The sequence below is a fragment of the Bubalus bubalis genome, chromosome 7 (genome assembly GCF_019923935.1).
Source record: "Bubalus bubalis isolate 160015118507 breed Murrah chromosome 7, NDDB_SH_1, whole genome shotgun sequence".
NCBI lineage: Eukaryota > Metazoa > Chordata > Mammalia > Artiodactyla > Bovidae > Bubalus > Bubalus bubalis.
Window position 1 is genome coordinate 2179724 of NC_059163.1, and position 17982 is coordinate 2197705.

The 17982-nt window shown below is 54.1% G+C and overlaps 1 protein-coding gene across 3 annotated transcripts in view; it reads left to right on the top strand.

Annotated features, from left to right (window-relative positions):
* HTT (huntingtin) overlaps positions 1 to 17982 on the top strand; it is a 129172-nt gene that overhangs the window by 75222 nt on the left and 35968 nt on the right. For all 3 annotated transcript variants that reach the window (XM_025289627.3, XM_025289626.3, XM_044945562.2), the window contains 11 exons: positions 3605 to 3682; positions 4013 to 4236; positions 5836 to 5914; positions 5993 to 6154; positions 7921 to 7976; positions 9044 to 9192; positions 10625 to 10761; positions 12110 to 12226; positions 14728 to 14850; positions 15111 to 15346; positions 16770 to 16912. In XM_025289627.3, the coding sequence (XP_025145412.3) occupies positions 3605 to 3682; positions 4013 to 4236; positions 5836 to 5914; positions 5993 to 6154; positions 7921 to 7976; positions 9044 to 9192; positions 10625 to 10761; positions 12110 to 12226; positions 14728 to 14850; positions 15111 to 15346; positions 16770 to 16912 (1504 nt within the window). The remainder of the gene's footprint in view (positions 1 to 3604; positions 3683 to 4012; positions 4237 to 5835; positions 5915 to 5992; positions 6155 to 7920; positions 7977 to 9043; positions 9193 to 10624; positions 10762 to 12109; positions 12227 to 14727; positions 14851 to 15110; positions 15347 to 16769; positions 16913 to 17982) is intronic.

Consider the following 17982-nt stretch of genomic DNA (forward strand, 5'->3'; position numbering starts at 1 on the left):
CTCAAGAGTCTGAAATGCAGTACTTGGGTGCAGTCTCCAAAGTGACAGAACGATCTCTGTTCGTTTCCAAGCAAGCCATTCAATATCACAGTAATCCAAGTCTATGCCCAAACCAGTAATGCTGAAGAAGCTGAATGATTCTATGAAGACCTACAAGACCTCTAAGAGTTAACACCCAAAAAAGATGTCCTTTTCATCATAGGGGACTGGAATGCAAAAGTAGGAAGTCAAGGGATACGTGGAGTAACAGGCAAGTTTGGCCCTGGAGTACAAAACGAAGTAAGGCAAAGGCTAACAGTTTTGTCAAGAGAATGCACTGGTCATAGCAAACACCCTCTTCCAAAAACACGAGAGAAGACTCTACAAATGGACATCACCAGATAGTCAATGCCGAAATCAGATTGATTATATTCTTTGCAGCCAAAGGTGGAGAAGCCCTATACAGTTAGCAAAAACAAGATCAGGAGCTGAATGTGGCTCAGATCATGAACTCCTTATTGCCAAATTCAGATTTAAATTGAGGAAAGTAGGGAAAACCATTAGCCCATTCATATATGACCTAAATCAAATCTCTTATGATTATACAGTGAAAATGACAAATAGATTCATTCAAGGGATTAGATCTGATAGACAGAGTGCCTGAAGAACTATAGACCGAAGTTCGTGACATTGTACAGGAGGCAGTGACCAAGGCCATCCCCAAGAAAAAGAAATGCAAAAAGGCAAAATGGTTGTCCTGAGGAGGCCTTACAAATAGCTGAGAAAAAGAGGAGCGAAAGGCAAAGGAGAAAAGGAAAGATACAAGCATCTGAATGCAGAGTTCCAAAGAATAGCAAGGAGAGATAAGAAAGCCTTCCTCAGTGATCAGTTCAAAGAAATAGAGGAAAACAACAGAATGGGAAAGACAAGCGATCTCGTGAAGAAAATTAGAGATACCAAGGGAACATTTCATGCAAAGAAGGGCACAATAAAGGACAGAAGTGGTATGGACCTAACAGAAGCAGAAGATATTAAGAAGAGGTGGCAAGAATACACAGAGGAACTATACAAAAAAGATCTTTATGACCCAGATAACCACGATGGTGTGATCACTCACCTAAGCCAGACATCCTGGAATGCGAAGTCAAGTGGGCCTTAGGAAGCACCACTATGAACAAAACTAGTAGAGGTGATGGAATTCTAGTTGAACTATTTCAGATCCTAAAAGATGATGCTGTGAAAGTGCTGCACTCATGCCAGCAAATTTGGAAAACTCAGCAGTAGCCACTGGACTGAAAAAGGCAGTAGCCACTGGACTGAAAAAGGTCAGTTTTCATTCCAATCCCAAAGAAGGGCAATGCCAAAGAATGTTCAGACTACCTCACAATTGCACTCATTTCACACGCTAGCAAAGTAATGCTCAAAATTCTCCAAGCCAGTCTTCAACAGTACGTGACCCCGTGAACTTCCTGATGTTCAAACTGGATTTAGAAAAGGCGGAGGAACCAGAGATGAAATTGCCAACATCCGTTGGATCATCAAAAAAGCAAGAGAGTTCCAGAAAAACATCTATTTCTGCTTTATTGGTTACACCAAAGCCTTTGACTGTGTGGATCACAAGAAAATTCTTCTGTGGAAAATTCTTCAGCAGATGGGAACACCAGACCACGTTACCTGCCTCCTGAGAGACCTGTATGCACGTCAAGAAGCAACAGTTAGAACCAGAGAGGGAAAAGTGGTTCCAAATTGGGAAAGGAGTACCTCAAGGCTGTATATTGTCACCCTGCTTATTTAACTTATATGCAGAGTACATCATGAGAAACGCTGGGCTGGATGAAGCACAAGCTGGAATCAAGATTGCTGGGAGAAATATCAATAACCTCAGATACGCAGATGACACCACCCTTATGGCAGAAAGTGAAGAAGAACTAAAGAACCTCTTGATGAAGGTTAAAGAGGAGAGTGAAAAAATTGGCTTAAAGCTCAACATTCAGAAAACTAAGATCATGGCGTCCGGTCCCATCACTTCATGGGAAATAGATGGGGAAACAGTGGAAACAGTGGCTGACTTTATTTTTCTGGGCTCCAAAATCACTGCAGATGGTGACTGCAGCCATGAAATTAAAAGACACTCCTTGGAAGAAAAGCTGTGACCAACCTAGACAGCATATTAAAAAGCAGAGACATTACTTTGTCAACAAAGGTCCGTTTAGTCAAAGCTATGGTTTTTCCAGTAGTCACGTATGGGTGTGAGAGTTGAGCTATAAAGAAAGCTGAGTGTTGAAGTATTGATGCTTTTGAACTGTGGTGTTGGAGAAGACTCTTGAGAGTCCCTTGGACAGCAAGGAGATCCAACCAGTCCATCCTAAAGGAGATCAGTCCTGAATATTCATTGGGAGGACTGATGCTAAAGCTGAAACTCTAATACTTTGGCCACCTAATGCAAAGAACTGACTCATTGGAAAAGACCCTGATGCTGGGAAAGATTGAAGGCAGGAGGAGAAGGGGACGACAGAGGATGAGATGTTTGGATGGCATCACCAACTCGGACATGAGTTTGAGCAAGCTCTGGGAGAAGGACAGGGAAGCCTGGCTTGTTGCAGTCTGTGGAGTTGCAGAGAGTCCAACATGACTGAGAGACTGAACTGAACTGAACTTAGTTTCTGGATTTCCCTGGTGGCTCAGATGGTAGTGTCGGCCTGCGGTGCAGGAGACCTTGGGAACACACAGAAGGCATTCCAGATGTATTTGTTAAGAGACATGATTATTAGACAGCTTGTGATATGAAAGACTCTGGTTGAATTCTTCCAGCTAACACTTCTTAGTTACCTGCTATGAGTGGTGGTGTGGAACAAACTCAACCCTGCAGAGTATACATACAGCCTTGGATATCTGGTCCAGGGGGAGTTATTTGGAATATTCAACATACATGGGCCTGAGTGTATGAAGTGAACAGAAATCTGTCACTGTTTAGTGCAGGAAGTTGCATCAGATGAATGAAGCGAGTGGCCTTCTCTCTGTAGTTGATGTGCCACGAGCAGTGGCTGGAGGCCACGTGGCTGTGAGGAGGGGGCTGCCAGTGGCTGTCGTGGACCAGCTCTCATCTCCAGGGAACCTTGTCTGCCGCAGACCTTGTGTATGAGGCTGGAAAAGCACCTGTGAGGCAGTCGTTTGAAGGCAGTCGTGGTGGTCATCTTTGCAGGCTATCAAGACACATCCAGGAGTTTATGTGGCAAATCACACCTGACGTAATATGTGTTGCATTCAGCTGACCGTCTGCAGGCACCCCTGGGATGCAGCTCCCCTGTGGACTCTGACTCCTGCTCTGAGAACCGGGCTGGACGCAGAGGGTGCGGCAGATCCTAGATGTCCTGTGTCTGGACGAGTGAGCCAACGAAGGCATGAATGTAGAAGCGCGTGAAAGGAAGGCCGAGAGCCTGGATTTCAGTGCTTCATACTGACTGTCTCTGGCTGTGATAAGTGAGAGCCTGCTCTGAGTGTCCTCTGGCGTAGACGGATGTTCCCAGTTTAAATGGAAGCACTCCTGTCTGCTGTCCATGTGGGACTGCGGCAGCGAGTGGTCTGTGACTCGCTTCCTTTAATGCCTCACACTTCTCCTTTCCAGTGTGTTGAAGAGATCCTGGGATACCTGAAGTCTTGCTTCAGTCGAGAGCCGATGATGGCGACCGTGTGTGTTCAGCAGGTAAGCGAGGAGCTCCCGGGAAGCCCTTCTCCCCGCACAATGCTGGCGCGCTGCCTGGCGCTCAGGAGGTGTTGCGTCCAGCAGCCCTACCAGCCCGCCTCTGCTCGCTCGTTCTCGGGCCAGGAGGCTGCTTCTTCCCTGCGCCCCTGGAGGAGGGGCTCGCCCTCGGGGACAGGCTCCCATCCCCTTCCTGCTGTCCAAGCACCCCTCCCGCGTCCGCACGGCCGGAAGTCTTGCTCGCGCATCCAGTTCATTTCAGGTGGACTCCGTGCATATGTGGGAGATTCCGCGTTAATTTGACTGTCAATGACTTCAGTTCTTCCGCTCCAGTTGCTGAAGACTCTGTTCGGGACAAACCTGGCCTCCCAGTTGGACGGCCTGTCTTCGCACGCCAGCAAGTCGCAGGGCCGTGCGCAGCGCCTCGGCTCCTCCAGCGCACGGCCCGGCTTGTACCACTACTGCTTCATGGCACCGTACACCCTCTTCACCCAGGCCTTAGCGGACGCCAGCCTGCGGAACGCAGCGCAGGCAGAGCAGGACCAGGACACCGCAGGGTAACCTTCTGAGCGCCCCCTGTGTTCTCCAGAGCTCTCTGCGGTGCTGAAGGCAGGGCCCCCCTTCAGAGAAGCGTGTAGCCCAGTGAGAGAGGAGGGCCTGGGTGTTCCCGTCTCAGCGGGTGGGGCTGGGCTGCGGGACAGGAGAGCTGACGAATCAGCAGACCGGGAAGAGGGCGCGTGTGTCTACAGACACTGAAGGCACGTCTGCAGGGTCAGGTGCTGTGTGCTGCTGGCGCCCGGGGGCCCGCTCGGGTGCGCAGCTGTGCTGGTGTGCAGAGGGCTGGTGGGCGGGGTTCCCAACCTCATGGGTAAAGATTTCTTTCCACTTAATTTATGGCTGTGTTGGGCTTCCCCAGTGGCTCAGGTGGGAAAGCGTCTGCCTGCAATGTGGTTTGATCCCTGGGTTGGGAAGATCCCCCGGAGAAGGCAATGCAACCCACTCCAGTACTCTTGCCTAGAAAATTCCATAGATGGAGAGCTGGTGGGCTGCAGTCCATGGGGTCACAAAGAGTAGGACATGACTGAGCGACTTCACTTTCTTGCTTTCTTTCTTTTTTTAGGATGTCTGGAATTGCCGTAGTTGTTTCTTAAATCACTGTTCATTGTTAATGCATATTTGAGTTACTATGTAGTAGCAGTAGAATTCCTGGGTTTTCGTTACATAGATTTAGAGTATTTTAGGCAAATGTCCACATTTTGGGCTTTAATTGGCCATATACAGACTTTTTCTAAGTCTCAGGACTGCTATTGCTGCTAAGTTGCTTCAGTCGTGTCCGACTCTGTGCAACCCCATAGACGGCAGCCCACCAGGCTCTCCCGTCCCTGGGATTCTCCAGGCAAGAACACTGGAGTGGGTTGCCATTTCCTTCTCCAATGCGTGAAAGTGAAAAGTGAAAGTGAAGTCACTCAGTCATGTCCTACTTTTCACGACCCCGTGGACCGCAGCCCACCAGGCTCCTCCGGGATTTTCCAGGCAGGAGTACCGGAGTGGGTTGCCATTGCCTTCTCCGACCAGGGCTCTTTAAATTTTTGTCTAATATGGGAAATAAGTAAAACAAGCAAATGTCTGATTACTGTCATTTAATATTACGTTTCTTGAAAAGGGTATTTGCTGTAAAAGTTTAAAGAAATCAAGCTATGCCTTCTGAGTCTCCGAGCCTTTCCCAAGCCTGGTCGCCTCCAGCCCCTGCCCCCGGGGCTGCGTGAGTGTCTAGCAGCAGCAGCGCTCTGGCCCAGGTCACCTGTCTCAGGTGACGAGCCATGGTGGTCCATCCACCATAAACTCAGTCCTGTCTAATGGCATGCTCAGTCGCTCGGTCGTGTCCGACTCTGTGACTCCATGAACTATAGCCCACCAGGCCCCTCTGTCCGTGAGATTTTCCAGACAAAAATACTGGAGTGGGTTGCCATTTCCTTGCCTGACTAATCTTTATTAAAAGAAGAGCTTGATGCCGCTACACTGAGTGGCTGTTGAAGTCCTTATGACCCTGAAATGTTCTGATTCTGTGAGTTGGAGTTCGCTTGACCTGGGTCTAGCTGGGGACACAGGAGAGTATGTAAGGGTGTTCTTTGCTTGCCCTCTTTCCTACCTGGCAGGTGGTTTGACGTCCTCCAGAAAGTGTCAACCCAGCTGAAGACAAACCTCACCAGCGTCACAAAGAACCGAGCTGACAAGGTAACTGGGAGCCCCTCAGGTTGCGGCTGGAAGCAGCTGCCGCTGAAGACTCACTCGCATGCTCTTTGTCCTTCGCAGAATGCTATTCACAATCACATTCGCCTGTTCGAGCCTCTTGTTATAAAAGCTTTGAAGCAGTACACGACCACCACCTCCGTGCAGCTGCAGAAGCAGGTGCTGGACCTGCTGGCGCAGCTGGTGCAGCTGCGGGTCAACTACTGCCTCCTGGACTCAGACCAGGTGTGACGCTGCGCCTCTGCTCTGCCGTACCTGTTCACAATGTAGTGAAGGTTACCTGGGAAGGACGCTGGAATCGGCCGTGAGGAAGTGTGCCTTTCCTTCCCACACCGGCTGCTGCCTCTCCTCTGTCTCACCCACGGGCAGGCGCGGAGGCCTGGCCTGCGGAGCCTCAGCAAGCTCGGCGCCCTCAGCCGGGCTTTCTAGCCTTTACACTCCCGCAGTGGTTCCTCCCATCCACCCACCTGCCCCCACCCCAAGAGTAATTTGAATTTATGGTTTGGGGGGACATCTGTGCAGAATCCAGAGTGTGGTTTTAAACAGCTTATGAGGAACGGTTGCCCGTTTCAAGCTGTCACCTGTTGCAAAGGCGTGTGGTCTGTCGGGCAGTGGCTGGCCCCTGTGGCCCAGCCCCAGCTGTCTGAGCCGTCCCGAGGGTCCTCACTCGCTTCCACTCCGTGGGCCCTCATCCCCGCACCCTGCTCTGGCGCGTGCGACTGTGGAAAGGCGGATCCCTTCATGACGTGAATTCTCTGAAAGCAGGACTCAGGCCAGCCAAGGTCAGCACAGGGACAGTCGTTTTTGGGGCATCAGGATGTGACCGTCCCTGTTGGGCTGTGACCGTGGGCTGCTTTCCTGGGCGAGATAGGAAGTGTTCTGAGGTGGAAACGCTGCAGCTCTCCGTTTGCTCCTCGATGTCACCGTGTTGTGGGTGCTGTGTCAGCGTCACTCCCCTGGGGAAGCTCGACGGAGAGGTGACCCCGCTTTCCCTGCAGTGGTGCTGGGGGCCACCCGAGGGGAGGGGCCTGCATCTTCATCATCCTGCTCTCCGCGCTGGTTTTCAGGAGGACATTCTCCACAGAGCCGTTTTCCTCTGGGGAGATGCTCCAAGGAGATGGTGGTTCTGTCGTCTGGGGAGGGGACGCCCTCATCCGCGGTGGGGTGGCCGTGGCCGAGGGGAGGCAGGCGTGGGACCTGCCGTGGGGCTTCCCAGGAGGAAGCGGGGCCCGGCACAGGCTGACTCCACTTGTCAGAGCCCAGCAGGCACCTTCGCGACTCCTCACGGAGACCAGTCCTCTCAGTGGTGGTTACAGGCCTCCTCTCTCCCCAGTTCTTAGGATTGGTTGCACTGATGGTCTTTATGGACAGTGTAGAAAAACAGAACAGGCCCACGCCTTGCCTCAGTTCAGGGCGTGGTTTACGGAGCCCCCGCATGTGTCTGTGTCACGCTGGGGGCAGGAGGGAGCTGGAGGTGAGCTCCGAGTGTCAGGGTGGAGAATGAACACGCGCCTAAAGCTCGACATGGTCGTGAGCAGTCACGGGTGTGGCCTCCACTCATGGCCACCGTGCCCCCAACAGCCCTGGGTGCCCGGCCCCTCTGAGCGCTGGTGCTGCGGGGGGAAGGTGGGCTCAGCTGGACATCTTGTCCCTAAGCCAGCTCAGGACGCCCAGGCTGCTGGGCGTGCCGCAGCCGGACCAGCGGGACCTGTGCTGTGCCCTTTGGGGGCCCCCTGGTGGACCCTGGAGCTTCTCGTTTGTTTCTCCAGGGAGGTTTCACCTCAGTGTTGAGTAAACGAGTTTAAAGGGGTTTCTGCAAGTGTCTTGAAACTATCTAATCTGACCGTAGCGTACGTTTGAGTTCTTGTATAGAAGCAAGGTTGTCTACTGTCAGGAAACTTGTCAGAGGTCTATACAGATGAGTGCCAAGGAGAGTAACCTTGTTTGCACATTTTAATTACTGATGTGAAAATTGTATTTCCTGCCTGTAGGTGTTTATTGGATTTGTGCTGAAGCAGTTTGAATACATTGAGGTCGGCCAGTTCAGGTAATTGCATTTTGTTACTTTAGATTTCTTGTCCTTGTTACATAATTATATGTAATTTTATTTTATTTTCATCCATTTTATTTTTTTGGCCACACCAAGTGGCATGCAGATCTTAGTTCCCTGAGCAGGAATTGAACCTGTGTCCCCTGCAGTAAAAGTGTGGCGTCTTAATCACTTCCTACTGGGGAAGTCCATACATGTAATTCTAGATTTTTAAGATGAGTGTTTACTTTAAAGATCGCTGGGCGTTTTTGCCAGGCACTGTGTTTAATGAAAGTCTGATCAAAATGCTGTGGATTTTTGTTTCTCTTGAAAATTAATGACTTAAGTATCTCAAACCTTGTTGGGAGGTCGTTCTTCACCTGACAATTACACGTGTTGTCTGTTTTGATTTCAGATTTCAAAGTATTTAATTATAATAGTTTTGCTAAATGAAATCTTATTTGAGATAACAGTAATTTTTTTCTAATCTTACAGAAAGCAGCATTAGATACGGTCATCTCTAGTAACTTTACCTTGCTAGCCTGTAAGGTTTTAATACGTCATCCTGTAAATATAATTGAAAATGAAACTCTTTTAGTTTCTGAGCCACTTAGTCGTTAGGGAAGCACGGTGCAGAGGAGTGTCCTGAGCGGCCCGTCCGCCTGCCTCTCCCCCTGCCCCCGGGTCTAGAGGCCCAGGCTCGTGTTCTCGCGTGTGTCACCCTGACCGTGTGATTGGAGGCAAGCTACCTTTTCTCCTTTGGGTGCCAGCTTCTTCAGTGGCGGGGCGAGGGGCAGATGGAGGCGCCCTGGGCCGCGGTGATGAGGGTGCCTCCCTCTGGGCCCGCACTGAGCCCTGCCAGCTGCCTGGGCGCCCCAGCAGGCGGGGCCCCGCCCCAGGCAGGGACTCGAGGTGAGGGTGACGGGACCGGACCGGGTGCCGAGGCTCCGAGCGCTGCCCCCACCCCGTGCTCTCTTGTTCCTCACACGCACGCTCTCCACTTTGAATCAGGAGTGGTTTGGGGCTGTTAATACAATGATGTTTTTTCATTTTAAAAGGAAGTCTTTGGATGTTTCCGTTTCTAGGGAGTCAGAGGCGATTATCCCAAACATCTTTTTCTTCCTGGTATTACTGTCTTACGAGCGTTACCACTCAAAACAGATCATCGGGATCCCTAAAATCATCCAGCTCTGTGACGGCATCATGGCCAGCGGGAGGAAGGCGGTGACGCACGGTAATGGGGGGCGGGCCTCTCCCCGGCTCTGTGGTCTGTGCGCTCACACTGCCTCCCGCCGGCTGTGCGCATGTGCGCTCTGGCCAGAGGTGTCTGAAGAAGGGAGTGTGGTCCACCTGGGTACAAATAGCGCACGTGGAGTCAGCCATAAATACTCTTGTCTATCCATGTGAAACAGAAAATTTTAAAATCCAGCTTCTGTAAGGCCACTGGGTTTATTGCCCAATGTCCTGGAAGGTACAGTGTGGCCTTGATTCAGGACCTTGTTTTGAGTGGCGGTTTCATAGGAGCTAAAGTGAGGTCCACAGAGAGCGACCCGCAGCCCAGGCACCTGCTGCCGCCCGGCGCAGTGAGGCTGTGCTCTGGGAGGGAGCGTCACCCCTCTGGCTGCCTCCCAGCTTGCCCTGCTCGCCCTGTGCCTCTGCGCCATGGTGGGGGCGCCTCCTGTGATCTCTGCTGGCTGCCGCACCGAGGTCCCCCTGTGCTGTCCTGCAGCGGCGGACCTCCCGGGCCGCGGGCGGGGGTGCGCAGGGCTCGGCTCCTCGCCGCCTCCACGCTAGCAAGGCAGCCAGCCTACTGCGCTCCCCCGTCCCAGCCTCGGCAGAGGGGCCCTGACTGCGCGTGCACACCTGGGCCCTGGAGCTGAGAGTGCAGGCCTCACTGGAGGGGCGGCTGAGGCTTCCCAGACCAGAGGGAAGCAAGTTCTTTGTTTGGCAAGAAAGTTGATGGACAGTCAGACCTTACTGTCTCCACTACAGAGCCTGGTCATCTGTGGGAAACTCAGCCAGTATGTGTGTGTGAGTGTGTGTATGAGACTGCATGTGTGTGAGAGAGAGAGTGTGTGAGAGAGGCTGAGGGTGAGAGTGTGCCTTTCAGTAGCTTGGTGACTTGGCCCGGCTGATGCTCCTCAACGAAAGGCCTTCCTAGTTTACTCCTGAGGGTGTGTTCGGCCAAAGACTTCACTTTGCTGTTTTGAGTAAAGACATGCCTTGAGGGGGAAACCCTTAGTCTAACGAGAGACTGAGTTGAGTTGCTTGAAACTACAGAAATCCAATACTCTGACTAAGTGTTTTCTGTGGGAAAAGCATCTGTGCTCTTTTCAGGTGACTCTGAGCAGATGGTGTATGAGGTTAGGATGCTGCTGTTTTTTAGTTTAAATTTGACTTTTGAATCTGTGTCACTTTGTGTCAGAAGTAATGTTATGTCACAGAAGCCCTAGTTTTCAAAAAGATTTCACAACCTTGTCAGGTGTCAGGGAAGACCCTTGATCTTCCAGGATGGCGTACAGATAATCTCTGTGCGCTCCTGGGCAACCTGAAATCACCCCTAATCGCCGAGTCGAGTGTGGGTCAGAGCTCTGTTTCTTGGAAACCGTCTGGAGGTGCCAGTGTCGCCTCCCGAGTGCCTTCTTAGTGTCCTTCTGTGCCCACAGCCATACCTGCCCTGCAGCCCATAGTCCACGACCTCTTCGTTTTAAGAGGAACCAATAAGGCTGATGCAGGAAAAGAGCTTGAAACCCAGAAAGAGGTGGTGGTGTCCATGTTACTGAGACTCATCCAGTACCATCAGGTAAGGGGTGGGGCGGGCAGCAGGAGGGGCAGGAAGCACCCTTGTGGCCCTGGCTGCTCATCAGCGAGTGTGGCTCTGTGCCAGCCCTGGGCTCTTGGGCAGTGGGGAGACGCTGCAGGCAGAAGGCTTAACGGGGTCTCTCTTTAAGGCCCCATGGCCTGGCCGACGGTCACAAGTTCAGTCAAGGTGGTGGAGGACCCTTTTCCAAAACGAGGACCAAAAATCAGTCAGCAGTGTTGATCACGGTGGTGGAGTTCTGAGTAACTGTTTTTAAAGATCTCAGCCTGAAGTGATTTAAACACTTGTTTGTACATGTATTTACCACCGTGTTAGTGGAGGACCGGAGTCTTTGCACTGATTTCTGGCTCCGCTTTCCTTCAGGTACATTTGGAATTTCAGATGGTGTGAGGCCGTCTGAAACCTGGCTTTTTAGAGCCCTCTTCCATGACTGGCAGGGGCCTCGCCCTCACGGTTTCAGTAATTCCTGTTACTGTTTGTCTCTGGCGCAGATTCTCTCATAGAAACACTTCTTCTGTGCATTCTCGTTTTGCTTAACCTAGGTAATATTTAACTAAATACTTAGCGTTGAATTAAATCCCATAGGATTAAAAGTATAACTTCCATAAGAGGGTCGAGAGCCAGTGCCCAGCTCTTGGCAGGCACGTGGGCTGGTGTCCCGTGCGTCCCCAGCCTGGCTTAAGGGACAGAGCACAGCTGCGAGGCTGGCCTTGGTTTGGGAAGACGGGGCGCAGCGCAGACTTGCCTGCCTCTGCGTACGTGCCACTGGGTCCTGGGAAGGGAGAGGCCGCTGTGGGAGGAGGCGGCCGGGCAGGCTGTCCAGGGAGTGGGCTCCGCCGGGAACATGGCATTTTATAGACTGGGCTGTAGACTGTCTCTGCGATTAACCATTTTCGGCTTTGCAGGCTGCCTGGCGCCTGCATCTCTCCCTGTCTGCTGTCGCGTGGGCGCCGTCCTGGCAGCACACTCACGGTGGCCCCGTGCCCCCAAGGCCGTGTTTACCAAACAGGCGTTCAGGGGTCTCTGTTTAGGAGGGATCACGACCAAACTGGGGCTCAGCCACGGCAAACTCTTCTGAAGTAAACCGTGTTCAGGGGGAGGGGACCTTTGCAGAGCGCACAGAACAGAGGGGAAGGCTCACGGGAGCCGGGGACCCTGCGCAGCGGTCCGGTCCTGCACCCGTGCTCTGCCCGAGGCCGAGAGGCACCCGGCTTTCCTCTGGTTGGAGCCTGGGAAGGCCCGAGGCGTGGCCGCGCTGGGTCCGCCTGGTGTGCACGGCGCCTGGGGCAGGCACGCGGGCTGGGCTCAAGCGTCTGGGCCGTCCCCGCAGGTGCTGGAGATGTTCACGCTGGTCCTGCGGCAGTGCCACAAGGAGAGCGAGGACAGGTGGAAGCGGCTGTCCCGGCAGGTGGCCGACATCATCCTCCCGATGCTGGCCAAGCAGCAGGTGCGTTTCCACCCCCACCTCACCCCCACCCGCGCCTCCCGTGGGGCCAGCCTTGGCACTGCATGCTCGGGCTCACTCCCAGCGGGCGCGTTTCATCGGCGTTAACCGTGCACCGGGGCCAGTGCGGGGCCCGGGTCAGAGACGGCCTGGCGCCCACGGCGCCTCGGGGCTGCCTCCTTTCCTGCTCACCCGCTTCCCTCCTGTTTGCTCTGTCAGGGAGGGTTTTCTCTTACTGCTTACAGAGTAGCTTAGCGGTGAACCGTCACTTGGGATTTCTGTGGTTGAACAGTGCAGTCGGTGGCTCCACCCGTGCAGGGTTGAGGGCGGGATGCCCTGCCCAGGTGCAGCGCTGCCCTTGGAGTCAGCAGCAGGGACGCGCCAAAGACGGTCACTCCAGACACCGCTGCCAGGAGACCGTGCCTGCCGCCGGCAGAGCTCTGGGTGTGAGGTGCCGCGGGTGCCACCAGCAGGCGCCCGTCAGCTCGTCCAGGTCGGCCAGCTCGGGAGCGAGTGCTCTGGGTGGTGCAGTGCCCATGGCTCTTGGCGCTGACGGGAGCGGGTAGGCCCTGTCTTCACGGCGTCAGCTGCTTGCTCTGCTCTCATCACAGACTGTCATCCTGAGGCCAGGGTGGGGGCCAGGGAGCGGGGTCGTGGCGTCTGGTAAGAACAACAGATATATAGGATTTTTTTGATGGCTGGCACCTGACATGCGGCTGCGGGATCTCAGCTCCCGACCAGGGATCAAACCCAGGCTTCAGGCAGTGGAAGGATGGCGTCCCAGCTCCTGGACCACCAGGGAGGGCCCGATAAGACGCAGTTTTAGTGAGTGGGTAGCTCTGCTTTTTTCAGCTGGCCGAGGCGTCCATGGCCGCAGGTACGTGTCTCCAGGGTGGGGCTCTGTGAGCTCTGCACTCCTCTCACCGCAGACACCGAGGAGGCTGTGGGCCGCAGCGTGGGGTGAACGCCCAGCGCACCTTCCCCTGCAGTGGCACTGTGTGCCGGGCGGTCTGTGGGCCAGGGGCACGGCTCAGGGTGCATCCGCACGTCCCCCCACGACCGCGCCTGCCCTCCTGGCCCCGGAGGATGCTGGACTAGGGCTGGGGACATCCAGCAGAGGGCCTGGTGACTGTCTACAGCGTCTGACGAGGGTCGTGGAGCGGGGACGCTCCTGGGGACGTGAAGGACGTGAGGGTGACCTGAGCAGATACCTGGGGAAGCTCTCTCTGAGGGGGCTGTGGGGGAGCCCTCAGGGGGCTCAGTAGGAAGCAGGGCAGGGTAAATCTGAGAGCTGAACAGGCGGTCAGGGTAGGGGTAGCGGAGAGAGCCGCTCACAGCTCAGGGCCTGCGTAGACCCGGGCATGGGGACAGAGGGGCAGGAAGGGGCACCCGCTGGACGCAGCTCGGATGTAGAACCAGTGAGCTGTGCTCACAGCTTCGGTGGGCGTGAGAGGAGGGGCAGGTCAGTGGCCACAAGGTGATGGCTTAGGGGCCGCCTGGACGGAGCGGGATTCAGGGGGAGCTCGGAGCCTCATCCGTGCGTGTTGGGTTCGGAGAGCAGGAGGTCCCCGAGGAGGCTGAAGCAAGCCCCTGGGGTGCCAGCCTGGAGGTCAGGCTTGAGGGGGCGGGGGCACTGCGGGCTGGGGTGGTTGGGCAGTGGGATGCGGCTGAGCCCTGGAGGCGTGAGGGGCCCTGCAAACCGGACGGGGGCGAGGTGGGGAGCCAGAGGAGCAGGCGGCACAGCGTTCTGAAACCTAGGAGAGAAGGCACTTGCCGCAGCCGTGGCCGTGTGCACCCTGTCAGCAGTGATGGGTTCAGTGGCAGGGCGGCGGGCGAGTGCGCTGTGTGCAGACTCAATCGGGACCACTCTGCATCCTTTAAAAGTAACCTTAAGGTTTGAAACCCGTTCTTCATTATATTTTTAGTGGAAAAAAAAGCGGAGACATAATACAATTTTTCGAAACAACTTAAAAACTTCTCTACAGGTATAGGAATGTGGAGGAAATTAAAGAGAACTGCACTAATTTGCTAACATCGTCTACTCGGTGGTGGGGTGGGGATGGAGTGCAGGTGAAGAGAGTGAAAGAAGGTGGAAGACAGAGAGTGTGACGCCCGTATGGGTGAGCTGCGCGTGCAGGAAGAGGTGCAGGAGGGGCCGGTCCCAGGGCGGGGTGACTGGCAGGCTGTGCGGACTCAGCTGACTAAATCTCATACTTGTACCTATTTGAATTTGTGCAGAAAGCATATTTGGTTTATTTAGTAAAAATCTAAATGAAATGAAAAGATTTCCATCGTGCAAAAAAAAACCTATCTGTTACGGTATATTGTTCTAAAAAAACGTTTCCTTGGTTCGCTATTGACGTTGAGTCGGATGGAAGTTTTGCGGGGTGAGAACGATGGGATGGTCCAGGTCATCAGGCCGTGAGACGCCTCACGTGGAGGGCAGCGTTGACCTTTTTTCTGCTGGCTTACGGGGAAATGTCTGTGACATTCACTCGCAACAGATGCACATTGATTCTCACGAGGCCCTGGGAGTGCTGAACACGTTGTTTGAGATTTTGGCCCCTTCCTCCCTACGCCCCGTGGACATGCTTTTACGGAGTATGTTCGTCACCCCAGACACCCTGGTGAGTACCCGGCTCCTGGTGGCGTTCTGGGTCCCCCGCCTGGTGCGCCTGGGGGCGTCTGCAGGGCTGGGGGTCGAGACTTTGCCTGTTTCACAGGGTCCCAGACAGCACTGAGGCCGCTGGTCCCGGCCACACTTTGAGAACCAGCTAGACGGACTCAGGGGGCTTTGTCAAACCGAGGGGGTCTCCGTAACTGGCGTTGGCAGGGGGGTGTCTGGCTGTCCTCCTCCTCAGCAGCGCTTCCCCCGCTCTGTCCCCAGGCGGCGGTGAGCACGGTCCAACTGTGGGTGTCAGGCATCCTGGCCATCCTGCGGGTGCTGATTTCCCAGTCGACCGAGGACATCGTCCTGTCCCGCATCCAGGAGCTCTCCTTCTCTCCGTACTTGGTCTCCTGTCCGACAATCAGTAGGTTAAGAGATGGGGACAGTACCTCAGCGCTGGAGGAGCACAGTGAAGGGAGACAGGTGAAGAATCTGCCGGAAGAAACATTTGCCAGGTGCGTGTCACGTCTAGTCTGTGGCCCTGGGCTGTCGTGTGGTGTTGGAGCCCTAAGACCGACAAGGTGGCTTAAGGAGCCAGTGTGTTCTCTTTGCCCAGCCAGCCTCGTCTCTGGCCCTTGGTCCTGCCTCTCTGCAGGCTCTGTCAGGTCCTGAATCAGACCCTCTGAAGACTGCCCAGACTAGGCGGTGGGTGCGTTGCCTGCAGAGAATTGGAAAATGTAGGAAGACCCACTAAAAAGACCCACTTCTCTTCCTCCCCACTGTGTACTGCCTTCCTGACACCATAGGCGATAGAATCCCGCTCCCTGCCAGGTGGACCGCTCTGCTGTGCTCCCCTCTGTATACCTGTGTGTTCTCGGTCATTCAGTTGTGTCCAACTCTTTGCGACCCTGTGGACTGTAGCGCACCAGGCTCCTCGGTCCGTGGGATTCTCCAGATGAGAATACTGGAGCCTGTTGGCATTCCCTTCTCCAGGGGATCTTCCTGATCCAGGGATTGAACCTGCATCTCCTGTGCTGCAGCCAGATTCTTGACCACTGAGCCCCCTGGGAAGCCCCATCAGTGTATTTGTGGCGTCAGATCGTGTCTGCCTCTGTCGATTTTGGGAAGCTCCTTGGAGGCCACGCTCATGACTCGGGCACTGTACAGACTTGCTGTTAGACAAGCGTGCCTCCTCGTCTGCTGTACTCGGGTGTGCTCTGAGTTAGAGCCTGCAGAGCATGTCCTGGGAGCTCACTCCTGCCTGTGTGATGGCCGCTTGCCACCCTTGGTTGGCCGTAGGTAGAGGTCGTCGTGGAGATGAGGCGGGTGAATGTGCGCATCCTTTTGTCCCTGGTCGGCACGCAGCCTGCGGCTCATGCTGTCGTGGTTAGGTGGGTGGCTGAGGTGCAGGCTGCAGGAACGCCCTGTGGTGGGCATCAGCCCGCTTGATGGCTGAAAGCCTGGAAGGAACACCACAGGTCACTTGAGCCTCCTGACATGCCGTCAAAGGTGTTGTGGTTATCCCATCTTGTTAGGAAAGTGGTGCACAGAGAGGCCAAGTGACTTCATCCAGGGTGGTATTAAACACTCCGCTCATTTTATTGGGCTTCCCAGGTGGCTCACACAGTGAAGAGTTTGCCTGCAGTGCAAGAAACCCAGGTTCAATTCTTGGGTCGGGAAGATCCTCTGGAGAAGGAAATGGCAACCCACTCTAATATTCTTGCCTGGGAAATCCTAAGAACAGAGGAGCCTGGCAGGCTGTAGTCCATGAGGCTGCACAGAGTCGACATGACTGAGCGACTAACGCTTCCCTGATTTACTTCAGTTGCGTTGGACTCTCCCTGTATCTACTGTGTGTGTTATGTTCATGGGTGTACTTCTTAGGAGTGCTCTGTAACAGTCACCTACTTTGTTCTCCCCTTCTCCCTTTCTCTGAAGGTTTCTGCTCCAGCTGGTTGGCATCCTTTTAGAGGACATTGTTACAAAGCAGCTGAGAGTGGAGGTGAGCGAGCAGCAGCATACTTTCTACTGCCAGGAGCTGGGCACGCTGCTCATGTGTCTGATCCACATCTTCAAGTCCGGTAGGTGCATCGCACCAGCCTGGCTAGAGCGTCTGTGCCCCCGCCCTGCCCGCACACCTGGCATGCAGGTGTGCGCAGAGCCAGCTCTGCTGTGCCCTGTGTGTATTTGACGGCGCGGTGCTGTGCGAACGTGAATCTGAGGGCCTCTCCTGTGTTAAAGATTCGGGAAGTCAGGATGTTCTGTTGCCTTTATATATGATTGTGAATTTAAAAAGTCATTGCACGAGAGAGTGAGAGAGATCACAAAGTCCTTGCCCTGTAGCAGGCATAGGAAGGGGCCCGAGTTTTTCAAGAGGAATGAGCGTTTTCAAAAGCAATAGTCTTGCTAGTTATCAGGTACAGGCATATCTTTCTTTCTTCAGCAAGAAAAGCGAAAGGCAGTTCTAATCTCGGTGAAACACAAACAGCAGGAAAGCTCGGCCCAGGCCCGCAGCACATCTGGAAGTGTGGGAGTGGGTGCTCTTTGGGTGGCGGCGTCCAGTGCGCTTCATTCTGTGGCCACGTTGCCTATTTCCGTGTCTCAGCTCTTCCTGTGCTGGCTCTGTTGTCTGGTGGGCTCCTTCCCCATGGCAGAAGGGAGGGCCTCTGACTTGTGGTCTCAGGGCTGCATGAGTCCGGCCACCCTGGGCCTGCTGAGAGGTTGGACAGCCTTCCTTTGCGGGAGGGGGTTACTTTCCAGTAGCACGGGGAGAAAAGCTGCGACAAACCTAGATGGCGTGTTAAAACACAGAGGTGTTATTTTGCCGACAAAGGTCCCTATAGTCAAAGCTGTGGTTTTTCCAGTGGTCACGTATGGATGTGAGAGTTGAACCATAAAGAAAGTTGAGTGCCGAAGAATGATGCTTTTGAACTGTGGTGTTGGAGAAGACTCTTAAGAGTCCCTTGGACTGCAAGGAGATCAAACCAGTCCATCCTAAAGGAAATCAACCCTGAATATTCATTGGAAGGACTGATGTTGAAGCTAAAACTCCAATACTTTGGCCACCCGATGTGAAGAACTGACTCATTGGAAAAGACCCTGTTGCTGGGAAAGATTAAGGGCAGGAGGAGAAGGGGTGACAGAGGATGAG